General features: G+C 57.2%; 1 protein-coding gene across 15 annotated transcripts in view; it reads left to right on the top strand.

Annotated features, from left to right (window-relative positions):
* The window catches only part of DNM1 (dynamin 1), a 44,841-nt gene that overhangs the window by 5,791 nt on the left and 25,165 nt on the right, over positions 1-13,885 (top strand). For 11 of the 15 annotated variants that reach the window (XR_015727303.1, XR_015727304.1, XR_015727305.1 and 8 more), the window contains exons 2-10: positions 8,160-8,233; positions 8,540-8,689; positions 8,982-9,185; positions 9,407-9,505; positions 9,602-9,762; positions 10,691-10,833; positions 10,958-11,093; positions 11,277-11,344; positions 12,450-12,588. Coding sequence is in view for 12 of the 15 variants with exons in the window: in XM_087869324.1 (XP_087725450.1) it covers positions 8,160-8,233; positions 8,540-8,689; positions 8,982-9,185; positions 9,407-9,505; positions 9,602-9,762; positions 10,691-10,833; positions 10,958-11,093; positions 11,277-11,344; positions 12,450-12,588 (1,174 nt within the window). In the remaining 3 variants the exon portion in view is untranslated. The remainder of the gene's footprint in view (positions 1-8,159; positions 8,234-8,539; positions 8,690-8,981; positions 9,186-9,406; positions 9,506-9,601; positions 9,763-10,690; positions 10,834-10,957; positions 11,094-11,276; positions 11,345-12,449; positions 12,589-13,885) is intronic. The other 4 variants (XM_087869326.1, XM_087869322.1, XM_045771145.2 and 1 more) reach the window with 1 other exon arrangement.

The following is a 13,885-nucleotide window of genomic DNA, read 5'->3' as shown; positions in this document are numbered from 1 at the left end:
GATGGGGTGTGGCGTCGTGGGGACAGGTGGCCCCTCTCCCCAAGCTGCCCTTGTCTCTTCTTACTCCATCCTGTACCAGAAGGGGCCTCCTGGGCTCACAGGCGACACCCCACCCTCACATCTGAGCTCCTTCCGCGGTGCCAGAAAGGATCTCCCCCCCACCCTTGGCAGGACAGACCCTGGAGGAGGGTTTGAGACCGAGAGGGAATTCCAGAGCACTGGAGTGTGGCCTAGGAAGGGTGCATGGGCTCCAGCTGGGCCCTGACCCTTGGGCCCTGGGGACCCCTTGCTCTAGAGATTCCCCATGGCCAAGGGAAGTGCTGATTATTATTTTCTTGGAACCAACAACCTGTTAGTTGGAGGAGCAGACTATCATTCCCGGTTTTCAGATGACGAGATGGCTCAGAGAGGGTAGGAGCCTGCCTCACGTCCCACAGCCATGGAATGAGCGGCAGGACAGGAACGGGTAGCAGCCCCCCTCCTCCATGGCAGTCCCTCTTCACCCCCTGCCCACGTGTGCACCTATCACACCCCTCAGCTTCTCCTCTGCTCTCCCCGGTTTTCTCTCTGGACTCTGACCCCTCCCTGGACTGAAATCAGGCTAAGGAACCAGAGCTGTATGGGGATGGCTGGAACGACTGCAGGCACAGGAAAAAGGACTGTTGGCCTTGGAAGGTGTTCAAGGCAGTCTCCTCAATGGCATCTTCCCACTGCCCAGGTCCCTCCTGGGTCATCCTCCCCATGCGAGTCAGGCCCAGGCCCGGTGGATCCTGCCCCCTGCCCACAGCCCTCCCATCTCTCTGTACCGCAGCTGCCCCCACCTTTGTCTTCGCTCCTGGGGCGGCCTTCTCTCGTGCCCCCCAACCCGTTCTCCGCCTGACAGCATGGGGACTCTCTATGGCCTCCCAATCTGACCCCCTCTGCTTGAAGCCCTCTTTGGCTCCTGACCTCCAAGCCGAGGCCCTCACTCCTGAGATTGGGCCCCGGAGGCCTGCCTGCCTTACCAAGGCCCACGTCCCCTCCAGTCTCACCCTGCCGGTCCACCCTAGTATCTTGCAGTTCATGAAAAAAATGCCCTCCTCACTCTCCTGGCATATGCTGTCCTCATTTTCACCATGCTCTCGTCTTCTTCCTTCACTGGCTCATCCTCCGAGTCTCACGTTAGCCAACACCTCCTCCAGGATGCCTTCCCTGATCACCCTCTTCCCCCTATGCCGTGTGCCCCTCGGTGTGTGGGGTAGGGCTCAGTTTTCTCCCGGGACGAGGGACTGCAGAGGAAGAGAGAGGCCACTGCCTTAGACAGCAGCCCCAACCATGGTTATGGGAACATTTCACCTGTTTATTAGTGCCTCTTCGTTCATCACTCCAGCTCAGATGCATTTGGCCTGAGCACAGGGAAAGGAGGCCACCAGGCAGGATGCGGAGAGAAATCTCAGCAGGTGGATGCACGCTCACCTCTGACCTGAGTCCCAAATTTGAAGGAACGCAATGCTCATTGGCACACACAAGGCCCCCAGCCCACGAGCGCTCAGGTGGCTCATGGTACCACCAATGGGCGCCCTCCGTTAGGACCTCCCGCAGCCAGGATCTCAGGCATCCCCTCAGCAGCCCTAGGAGGGAGCTGCTGGCTTGCGTCCCATTTCACTAATGGGGAAACCGAGGTTCGGGGCTGGGAGATAATTTAGTGGCGGAGCTGGGATTCTTTTGCATCGAGCTACTGGCGATAAGAAATAAAGATCCACGTGTAGCTCTGTATCGAATGCCTTGGGAATTGGCCTTAATGAGCTGGCAGGCAAACAGAGCCTCTCCGTAAGTGTGGGCGGGAGCCCAGGGCGTGTGTGGGCACATGAGGGGTCCCTGACCTCGTCTCTCGTCACACCAGCCTCACACAGCCACGCGAGCATCAGTTAAGAGGATGCGGACTGGGGGGTGGGTGGCGCCTGGGTGGCTCAGTCGGTTAGGCCTCTGCCTTCGGCTCAGGTCGTGATGCCAGGGTCCTGGGATCAAGCCCCACATCGGGCTCCCTGCTCAGCGGGGACTCTGCTTCTCCCTCACACTCTGCCATTCCCCCTGCTTGTGCTCTCTCTCTCTCCCAAATAAATAAATAAATTTAGTTTAATTTTTTAAAAAAAGAGGATGCAGTGAGGGGCCTGGTGGGCTCAGTCAGTACAGCATGTGACTCTTGATCTTGGGTCGTGAGTTCGAGCCCCACCTTGGGTGGAGAGATTACTTAAAAATAAAATCTTAGAAAAAAAAAGAGGACACAGATTTCTTAAACAGCTTTATTGACGTATAATTTATGTGCCATAAAATTCACCTGTTTTTGGTGCACAACTCAATGATTTTTAGTGTATTTACAGAGTTGTGCAACCATCATCACAGTCTAATTTTAAAACACTTCCAGCACCCCAAAAAGAAACCTCGTGATGATGCAGATTTTCGAGCACCATGCAGAGCCTCTGACCAGCAGTCAGCGAGCCATCGGTGTTTGCCGTGATTATTATTGTAAATGAGAAAATGTTTACAGTGGTGGTCCCCAGGTGTTGGGATGACGATTGTTTTTTATTTTTAAACATTTTGTGTATTTTCTGAATATGTTTTCAAAGGGAGAACATATGATTTTTGCAAGTAGGAGGCAAAAGAGAAATCTATTTCCATCTTGAAAATATAAAGTCATCAACACTTGCAAGGGAGGGAGGGAGGGAGGGAGGGAGGGAAGGAAGGAAGGAAGGAAGGAAGGAAGGAAGGAAGGAAGGAAGGAAGGAGAAGGAGGAAGGAAAGATCATCGCTTTTCTTTAGCAGGGAAAATGGTTGCTGAGGAGAGAGTTTGCACACGGAGTGCAGAGCCCTGGGTGCTCTCCTACCCAGTCACCAACTTGCACTATGACCTTGGGAAACACCCTTCCCTGCCTTGTGCCTCAGTTTCCATGCTGTACAATGAGGGTGATGTTGGGAAAACTAGAGGAGCTCATCTTCATTTTTTTTTTAAGATTTTATTTATTTATTTGAGAGAGAGAGAGAGTGTGTGAGCACAGAGGGAGAGGGAGAAGTAGACTCCCCGCTGAGCAGGGAGCCCGCTGCGGGACTTGATCCCAGGACCCTGAGATCATGACCTGAACCAAAGGCAGATGCTCAGCCAACTGAGCCACCCAGGCGCCCGGAGGAGTTTGTCTTCAAATCATTCTTTTGATTTGTGCCAGCTACCTGCCCTGCTCCATGCTGGGTACTGGGGCCACTGTGGTAAACGGGACGAGCCCAGTCCCTGCTACCTGCCCTGCTCCATGCTGGGTACTGGTGCCACTGTGGTAAACGGGACGAGCCCAGTCCCTGCTACCTGCCCTGCTCCATGCTGGGTACTGGGGCCACTGTGGTAAACGGGACGAGCCCAGTCCCTGCTCTCAGGACATCAGAGCATGAGGGGAAGCCAGGTCAGGGCTGCTCTGAAATGTTCAAACCTCAGCTGGAAATTCACGGGCTGTGTGATGTGGGCATGCCTGGGGCCTCCTGGGGCAGCGGGAACAGAGAGGGACTTGTTGCCTGGAGGCCGCCTCACCTCGTCCCCACTGTATTTCTTGGCCCACCCCCTCCCTCGCCTCCACCCCAGCTCCGTGCTTCAGAGGGCACCTCGGAGCTGGCCTGCCTCTCTTGCCTTGCACTTTCAGGGGCAAGATTTGGCTGGACATATCCAGGCACACCCGCCCACTCTTCCGGCCAGCCCCCAGGAGACCCACCTTCCAACTCCCTCCCTGTGCTGCATCGTTGGGTGGGAGCCCAGCCTGTGCCCTCAGCTTGCTCAGCAAGTTCTGTTATTTATAATCGTTGGTAGCTACCGTTTCTTCAGGCATCAAGGTACGTCAGCCTCACAGCAACCCATTTTACTGATGTGGAAACTGAGGCTCAGAGAGGTATGGTCACTTGTCCACAGCCACACAGCTCCTGAGTGGCAGCTCTGACATTCAACGCCAGGCCTGTCTGACCTCAGAGCCCAGGAAAGAGGAGACTTAGAAGGACGGCGGCTGCTGGGTGCGCACCAGACGGAGCACACTGCTTGCTGCTGTTGTCTGTATTCAACAGGACCTGGGAAGCGGGGTCCCTGAGCTCTGGCCCCAGAGATCAGGCACTAGAGTAGATTAGGGGAGGATCACTTTGGGCTTCTGGTGTATTTTCTCCAGACCCCTCTGGGTAGGACCGTGCCGGTTCGGACAGGATAGCATGTGGTGCTTGGAGGTCTCGAGAGGTGTTTACTTCATCCTCCCTGGCTTCGGCTTTGAAGGGGCCCCTGCAGATGGCAAGGCGAGGCCTCCTCGGGAAACCACCATCTGTCCAGAAGGAGTAGGGAGAGCTGGCATGCCACCATGCACCCCTCCCACATGGCTCCCGGGGCTGGTGGGCCCAGCACACTTTTTTCTGTCCTCCCTCAGCCTAAGCAGGAGCTGGGTGGGAGGTGTGGGGTGGCACTGGCCGGAGGCCAGATCGGGCTGAACCCCCGCTTTAACAGAGCGCCGTGGGACAGCGTGTCCAGGTAGAAGGCAGGAGCTGTTCAGCCATGCTCGCCCCCTTGAGCGTTGCCTGAGCGCCTACTGCATGCCAGGCCTGGGGTAAGCAAAGGTATCCAGCAAGGAGCGAGGATCTCACAGTCTGGACGTGTGAACCACCCAGTGCTCTTTGCTGCCTGCCCAGGCGTGGGGCCCTGGTCCCCTGCCAGCACCTCCCTGCGCCTCTCTGGGCCTCTGTCCCCTCCTCTAGACAATGCTGGAGGAATGACATGGTCTCTGAAAGCTTCTCCTCCGCAGTTTGCATCATCTGCCCCTAACCTTTCGTGGTCAGAATCCCGAGATCGGAGTCAGTGTCTGGAGGAGGCAGACAGAGCGGTCTCTGGGATCTTGCATTTCTTGCTGAAATTTGGGAACTATCCTAGAGAGGGGGCTGAGAACAGGCGGCACCCCGGGCAGCCCCCTAGAGCTGCTGAGTGCCTACTGTGTACCAGGCCCGGGCTAAGCTCTTTGCATGAAAAGCCTCCATGGACCTTCTTGCAGCCCATGTGTGGTCGTGGATGATACCCAGTTTCTGTGATGCTGGTTTGCAGCTGAAGGTTTTGAGGCCCAGAGAGTAACGTACCTTGCCCAGCCTGCAGAATGGCCAAGGTAGGATTCGAACCCAGGGCCTCTGCCTGGTGTTGGCTCCTAACCACTAAACTTGAAAGGGAACGTGAAACTGACATAGGGATCATGTTTATTTTTTTTTTAAGATTTTATTTATTTATTTGACAGAGAGAGACAGCCAGTGAGAGAGGGAACACAAGCAGGAGGAGTGGGAGAGGAAGAAGCAGGCTCCCAGTGGAGGAGCCTGATGCGGGGCTTGATCCCAGAATGCTGGGATCATGCCCTGAGCCGAAGGCAGACGCTTAACAACTGAGCCACCCAGGCGCCCCTAGGGATCATGTTTAAAATCCAGATTCCCTCTCCTCCCACCCCTGTCCCACTAGATCTTAACCCAGCATATCTGAGGAACATGCATTTTAACAAGCTGCCCCTGTGGGCCATGTGAGGGCCTCACTCTGAGAACCCGGGCCATGACGCAGATGGGGACTCTCCCCACCCAGGCACCCCCATCCCTACCCTGGCCCCAAGAGATCCTGGTCTGAGGAGGGGCTCTACTCCCACACGTAGCCCTGCCCCTCTAATCTCTGCTTCCTATAAGCTGCTTGTCTTTTAAGTAGCCCTGGGGAGGCAGTGGCTTGGGGAAGCCTGGCCCAGACCCCTGACCACCCCGCAGCTGGGCCCTGGGCTCTCCATGCCCTCCATGCGACAGCTCATTGGCCTCCAACCTGCAGGTCTGCTGGGGCCCAGTGAGCTCATCTGTGCCGGGGGGGGGGGGGCAGCTCTCAGGGAAAAGCTCCAGGGAAGGTCCATGTCTCTGCGTGGGGGGCTTTCTGTGGGGAGTCCCATCCTTCCCAGCCCCTCCTGTAGTTTCCATGGCTACAGCAGTTGCCATGGTATTGCTGGGTGAGGAGCTGGTGGGGGAAAGCGTGGACCCCGCGCCCCCATGCCCACCCTAGCCTCTATGAGAACAGATGTCCTATCTACACAGCCCTGGGGGTTCCCAGATACTAGAGAGTCACCCCCCAAAGGAGTGAGTAAAGGATGGGAGAAGTAGAGACAGGAACCTCCCCCTCCTCCCCACCTCCCCGTTCATCCCCTTCTCTGCGCTGCCTGGTGCGTCTCCCTTCTAGCACGTGTCACACTGCATTACATTATCTGTTTCCTTGTCTGTCTCTCCCACCACACTGTGAGCTCCTCCACCGGGTAGGGAGCTGTCTGACTCATCACCTCGCATCCCCAGGGCCCAGCACAGGGCCTGGCACACGGCAGCTGCTCCCAAGTATGTCCGAGACGGAATTTAATTGAATTACATAAACAGCCAAGTCTGGCTTTTTGGGTTGAAGGAGGAGCGGAGTTTGACGGGGAACTTCCTAGTCTCTGGGGCCCAACAGGCCCTTGGGTTTGAATCCAAGCTCTGCCAGTCCCATCCAGGTGACCTTGGACAAGTCACTTCACCTCTAAGCCTCAGTTGCTTCATCTGTAAAATGATCATTTCCATGTCAGAGCCCTGTTTTGAGGACCAGGGGATTCAGGCAGCATTCATGAAGTGCCTCTGTGTGCAAAGCCTTGGGCTAGACAGTGGGATGCCGTGGTAGACGAAGAGATGCTGGCCCTGCCCTTCCACAGTTCAGTCTTGCAAAAATGAAAAGTGCTTGCCTAGCACCTGGAAATGATGAATAAATGCGGGATTTGTCATCCTTCTCCTTCCCCATAGAAGTAGCTGACTCCTCCCTATAAGCTCCTAATCTCCCCAGAGGAGGGGCAGGGCAGGAAGAGGTCTCCCCAGGGCCCAAGAGGCGGCCCTGAACCCAGGAGCTTGGGCCTACTCTGTTGTGCCTGGGACCCTCCCGACCGGGGAGTGGGGGATGGGGGGGTGCAGGAAGCTGTGTGGTCCAGGTCAGACTCTGGGCTGGGGGTGGGAGACCTGGCTTCTTCTCAGGCTCAGTCCAAATCCTAGAGGGGCTTGAATGTCTTTTCCCCTTCTTGGGCCTCCATGTGCCTCTCCATGAATGAGGTGGCCAGCAGGATCCCTCCAGTCCCTCAGGCTGTAGCCTGCTCCCCGCTTTCCTGCGTCCTGGGGATCCCATGACTGCAGTTCTGACAGCCTGGTCAGAGACCTCCGCCCTGCTGCTTGCGCTGGCTTGGGTGGGGCTGAGGGTGGGGGTGGAAGTGAGAAGAGCTGACAGGACAGAGAATCAGCACCCACAAGAGCTAGCCAAAAGGACTGCTGAGGTTGACATTGGCACAAGCAGATATCTGGGGTATATACACATCAGGTCTGGAGCAGTGACTCGGGGACCCCTCAGGGGTCGTCCTTCAATGACTGGGTCTGCAAGGGATTGAAGCGCAGGGAGCTCTCACAGCAGAGTCAAACCGATCTGTGTCTGGAGTCTGCTCTGCTGGTTATCGTCTATGCAGCCTGAACGCCTCTGAGCCTCAGTCTCCTCATCTGCAAAATGGGGATAATAACAGCACTTACCTCACAAGGCTATGGTGTGGAGTCCATGAGCCTGGCATGCACTAGGCACTTACGAAGCATGAATTCTTTTCCTTGCCTCCTCCTTCCCCCCACCCCCTCTCATCCTCAACCCCAGCCAGATGGGGCCCCCAGGAAGGGGAAGTGAGATGCTGCCCTTCCCCCACAGAGGAAGGGAGAGGAGAAGGTGCAGCTCCATTTCCTTGAGATCCACTCTGTGGCCACTGGACACTTGGGTACGTGGGGCACCCCATGCCACAGTTGAATGGCAGTGACTGGGTTGGCACAGGGACTTCTTCTTGGCCCGGAGCCAACACAGGGCATACCTGAGAGAGATCTGGGGCTTACTGGTCTTGTCTCCTGGCAGCTCACACGCATAAATCTGGGACCCAGGGTACTTGGGGGAGGTCCCTTCCACCTTTTCCGGATGCCATTTCCCCTCAGTGACCTGAAACCCTTGGGCTAAAGTGTGGTGGGCACTTTGGGAGAGGGTTGGAACTCCCAGTGGCAGGACAGATGTCCCCAGGACAGACGGGGCCTATTCAGGCCTTGACCCTCCTCTCACTACCAACTCATTGCAGGGACTTCCTGCCCCGAGGGTCAGGCATTGTCACCCGACGCCCCCTGGTCCTGCAGCTGGTCAATGCCACCACAGGTATGTGCTCTCGTCCGCCAGCAGTCCGACCGTCCTCTCCAGCCTCCCCACTCTATCCCCAAGGAGAGGTCCGGCCTAGCCACTGCACTTGCTTCCTCTATGACTTTGGCTCTGGATTCCACCACCGGACAGTGGGGATAAAAATGCAAAACGGAGACATGACTTTGTTGTGGGGAGGGAAGGGAGAGAAGGCAGTGTTTGGGGGAGTGTGTGGGTCCATTCCCAGTGGAAGATGGAACCCAGGTGGGGTCCAGGTTAAGATGCTTACCCCTCCACCTTTCTTCCCCCCACCCCATTCTGGGGCAGAATATGCCGAGTTCCTGCACTGCAAGGGGAAGAAATTCACCGACTTCGAGGAGGTGCGCCTGGAGATCGAGGCTGAGACCGACCGGGTCACTGGCACTAACAAGGGCATCTCGCCGGTGCCCATCAACCTCCGCGTCTACTCGCCCCACGGTGAGACGACGTGGCCCCGCCCCGGACCTCCTGGCCTCCTCGCTTAGCTCCGCCCCCACAGCGACCCCCTCCTCTGCTCATCCTACCCCCAAACTCCACCCTATGACTCCGCCCACCTCTGGCCACGCCTCGAATGCCCCCCGCCCCCGCCCCTTTAGCCCCGCGTTTCCCTAATCCAGTCCACCTGCGGCCAGCTCCCCAGCGGATCCTCTCTAACCCGCCCAGTTCCTTAATCCGCCCGCCCACGGCCACGCCCCTCGCCTTGAGCCCGCCCTCTCGCCACCCTGTCCAGTGCTGAACCTGACACTGGTGGACCTGCCCGGCATGACCAAGGTCCCGGTGGGGGACCAACCTCCTGACATCGAGTTCCAGATTCGGGACATGCTTATGCAGTTCGTCACCAAAGAGAACTGCCTCATCCTGGCTGTGTCCCCGGCCAACTCCGACCTGGCCAACTCCGATGCTCTCAAGGTTGCCAAGGAGGTGGACCCCCAGGGTAGGTTCCTAAGGGCAGCAGAAGTGCGAGGCCCTGGGTCTCTGCTCTCGGTGCCAGGAGATGCCACTCTGTGAAGTACAAAGGAGGCGGGAGAGCAGAGGCAGGAGGTGGGTGAGGGTGTGGGTAGGGAGATGGGCGGAGCAGGTGGCAGTGGGAGCGCGTGTGGTCTCCGGTGTGGGGGCGAGTGCAGATGCAGACGGCCCTCTCCTGCTGCCCCCCAGGCCAGCGCACCATCGGGGTCATTACCAAGCTGGATCTGATGGACGAGGGCACAGATGCCCGCGACGTGCTGGAGAACAAGCTTCTCCCCCTGCGCAGAGGTCGGCAGGCTCCTCCCCTGACCCGCCCCACTGCCCTTCTCCTTCACCCCACCCTGCGCAAGGCTGCTTGCGCCTGACTTCGACCCCCTTCCACAGGCTACATAGGGGTGGTGAACCGGAGCCAGAAGGACATTGATGGCAAGAAGGACATCACGGCTGCCTTGGCCGCTGAACGCAAGTTCTTCCTCTCCCACCCGTCCTACCGCCACTTGGCTGATCGCATGGGCACACCTTACCTGCAGAAGGTTCTCAACCAGGTAGGAGCTCAGGCCTGGGGAAACCAGCATGAGGACAGTCATTTAAATGTGTTTTGTGAGGGTGACCCACAGAGGTGTCCTCATCGTGTGTGTGATGTCGGAAGGGAGCCAGTGGGGAAGGCAGGGTGGTGCAGGGGCAGAATTGGGGACTCTGGAAGCCACAGACCTGACACTCCAGCTCTCTGAACCTGTTTTTGCATCTGTAAAATGGTGATGATGGTGATAAAACCCTGTTTCATAAGATCATTGTGCAGCTTCAGGGAGATACTGCATATGGGGACCTGGTCAGAGCAAGCCCCCAAACTTGAGAATTGCCCTACAGAACGCCTAAACTCAAAGGGGACAAGGGGGCAGCCCTCCAGCCATCCCTGCCCCAGACACATTTTATTTGGCCCTCATGGTGTCTAAAACTCAGCTAATTTCAAATAAAAATCTAGACTCCCGGTTTCTATTGAAAATTACATGGGGTGCCTGGCTGGCTCAGTCAGTAGACCATGTACTCTTGATCTCAGGGTTGTAAGTTTGAGCCCCAGAATGGGCGTAGAGATTATGTAAAAATAAGATCTTCAAAAGGAAGGGAGGGAGGGGAGAGAGAGAAATAGAGAGAGAGAAAGGGAAAGGAAAGGAAAGGAAAGGAAAGGAAAGGAAAGGAAAGGAAAGGAAAGGAAAGGAAAAAGAAAAGAAAACTGAGTTACTCACTCGTGAATTCAGTTCATACCCCTGCTGTACGCCAGGCCCCACCTCAGCAGCTTTGCTTCCCGTGGGCAGGCAGTGGTGGGCGGGATCATGGCCGTCTTCTAGAGCTTTCAACCTCACCACATCCACAGGTCCCCTGGCGTCCTGGTCCCTGCTTGGCCCTCAGGGCATCTGCGTTTGTGACCATGGCCTTCATCCCTGTCTCATTCTGCTCCCCCCCCCACCCCCCCAGCAACTGACCAACCACATCCGGGACACACTGCCGGGGCTTCGGAACAAGCTGCAGAGCCAGCTACTGTCCATTGAGAAGGAGGTAGAGGAGTACAAGAACTTCCGGCCTGATGACCCAGCGCGCAAGACCAAGGCCCTGCTGCAGTGAGGCCCGCCCCAACTCCTGACTCCCCAGCACTGAGCTGGCCCTCAGCACAGGGCTCACCCAGGCCCCCTCCACGAGGCGGCTGCAGCCCCCTCACGCCATCCCACTCTCTCCACCCTCCAGGATGGTCCAGCAGTTTGCCGTGGACTTCGAGAAGCGCATCGAGGGCTCAGGGGACCAGATCGACACCTATGAACTGTCAGGGGGAGCCCGCATCAACCGGATCTTCCATGAGCGCTTCCCCTTTGAGCTAGTCAAGGTAGGACAGTCTCCCCAGGGGTGGCGTGGGAGGCCTTAGGACCACCCACCCTCCCCCCACCCCGCCAGGACTTTCACACATACCTTTGCTGACCTGGTGCCCAACCCTGGGAGTGGGGCATCTGTCTTGGCCTTCTGGGGAGCGGGAAGGCCCTGACCAGCTGTCTCTTCCTCTTCTCCACAGATGGAATTTGACGAGAAGGAGCTCCGAAGGGAGATTAGCTACGCCATCAAGAATATCCATGGCATTAGGCACGTATTGGGACCGGGGAAGGGGGCTGAGCCCTGGAAGGCGGGGGGGGGGGGGGGAGTCTGGTGCCAAGGCACAGGGAGTGATGAAGTGAGCCGCCCTGAAGAAGGACCAAGAACTCTGGTCCCCAGTCCCCTCCACCCTTTCTGGCTCCCAGGTCAAGCAGGCTAGAGCTGGGGGAGGTGGACTGGAGGCCTGGGCCACCCCCTCCCTGCAACCTGCTGTCCTCCTTTGCTGTCCCTGGAAGCAGGGACATAGGGGAAGCCTCCTCTGGGCTTGGGCCCCCTGCCCATCCTCAGGATGAGACCGCCTCCCCCAGTCCTATCCCGGTAGCTGCACAAAGCTGTCGAACCACCGGGGGGGAAGGGGGCCTGGGCTGGAGCATCTAGGTATTGGTCTGTGTCCTTTTAGGATGGGACGGGGCCTCTCAACCCTCCAGACCCTCCCATAGTCTCATGAGCCCAAAGTCGGCCCCATTCCACATCACTTCCCTCCTTCTAGTCAACCCCGCCGCCTTTGGAACAGGAAGGGGGACTGGAAAAAAGACGGTTCCTTAAAAGCCTAGCCCCCTTCAAGGACCCAGATCCACACTGTTCATTCAACAAGAAAATTTAAAGCACCTGCTATGTGCCAGGCAGTGAACGAGACCAAAATGTCCCTGCGTTTTCTCAGGTTCAATTCCAAGGTTTGGCATGGAAATTATAGACTGATAACTGCATTGGCCATGACACAGAAAAAAAATCTCTCTCCTGGTCTTAAAATAAAATGTTTTATTCCCAGAAAGGCTCTTAAAGAGAACCCGGTTTGGCAGTTTTCATACCATTTCTGGCCATAGCACCTTTTGTATGAACAGAATCTTCAGGGGAAGCAGGACAGGACATACGTGACAATTATAAGCAGACCTTGTCTTGCCCCAAGAGCGTCAATGGGAAGTCCTTCATTAGAATCCCTCCCGCCCGCTTTACAGATGAGGACGCTGAAGCCCAGAGAGGGGTAGTGGGAGGACCCCAAGGGCAGAGTTCAGGGGGTCGGGTGGGGCCCTGGCCTGGCACTCCTGGCAGGAGTTGGCCTGTGACACTGTGCCCTTCTCCCGCTCCGGGCGTTCAGAACGGGGCTCTTTACCCCAGACATGGCCTTTGAGACCATTGTGAAAAAGCAGGTGAAGAAGATCCGAGAACCGTGTCTCAAGTGTGTGGACATGGTTATCTCGGAGCTAATCAGCACGGTTAGACAGTGCACCAAGAAGGTAACCCGGTGGCCCGGGCCAGCCCCCCCACCTCTGCCCCCCATCCTGCACTGCTGCCAGGCGCTCCTTCCCCCACATCCCCCCGCCTCCTCGGTAGCATGTACAGACCTCAGCGGGGTGGGGGAGGCAGGCCACCGCAGACCAAGACAGGGGGCCTCTCCGAGGGGGCCTTACCCATCCCCTGGCCCCCAGGCGCAGGGATTAGACACTTATGACAGGTGTGATGGTGGCTATTCACCGTGAGAGCCCACCAAGAGCTCCCCCAGCTCAGGGAAAATAGGCCTGGAGGGACCCCGAGCCCCCTTCCAGCTTTGGGGGTCCCCTCTGGGGGCTCCAGGGAAGGGTCACAGGGACACCTTGGCCCTGCAGACAGGTGAGATACAGGGCCTTCTTGGGGTCTGGATGGCTAGAGGGGTGCAGAAGACCAGGTCTAGCAGGTACCCTGACTCCCCACTGTCTTCCATCCTCCCCATTCTCACCCCAGCCTCACTCAGGACTCTCACTCAGGACCCTGCCCTTCCCTTCCATCCACATCTAACCTTCCAGGGACAGAGTCTTCTTCCATCTGTTACGTCATCTGAGCTTCACAGAACCTCCCAAGGAGGGCAGGGCAGGGAGGATGGCACCCATGTCACAGCAGGAGAACTGAGGCTTAGGAGATGAAGTGATTTGTCCAAGGTCATGTAAGCTAGCAGGTGGCAGAGCTGTTACTCGAAGCCAAGGCTTTGGACTCCAAATCCAGTACTTATTTGACTCCACCCCCAGCCTCCCTTCCTTTCCTCTCCCCACTGCTGCCCTGGCCCCTCTCTACCACCACTTCCACTCTTTCTGTCTTTCCTCTTCTCTCTTTCTGTCTTTCCCAGCGGAGTTCCTCCAGACCCTTTTGGAGGAGAGGCAAAGGATGCCCCTTGAGGAGAAAGAGAAGGGCAGGAGTAGAACAGGGAGCTGGAGAGTGGAGGTCAGGCAGCTACACTGCAACTCCAGGAGGCATCATCTGCACCACGGTCTATGCACATGGAGCCCCCTGGAGTTGTGCAGTGCACAGCCTGGGCACCTGAATGCAGCAATCCCGATAGAGGTAGGGAATAGTGTTAGGCTTTGGAGTCAGGATGAAGTGAATGCAGGAGGTGCTGGCAAACCTTGAATTGAACAGAATGGGAGGGTGGGGTCCTGGCCTGAGCCAGCCCCTTAGGAGGACCCAAAGGCTGTGACAAAGATAGCATTGGAAAAAAGAGAGAGGGCCGGCTCAGTGGAGCTGAGAGTGGTGGGGCCAAGCCCTGGGGAGAGGATCTGAACT

Source organism: Ursus americanus, chromosome 18 (assembly GCF_024610735.1).
Source record: "Ursus americanus isolate L20-20 chromosome 18, mUrsAme1.1.p, whole genome shotgun sequence".
NCBI classification, from domain to species: Eukaryota; Metazoa; Chordata; class Mammalia; order Carnivora; family Ursidae; genus Ursus; species Ursus americanus.
This window is presented reverse-complemented; position numbering and strand designations above follow the sequence as displayed.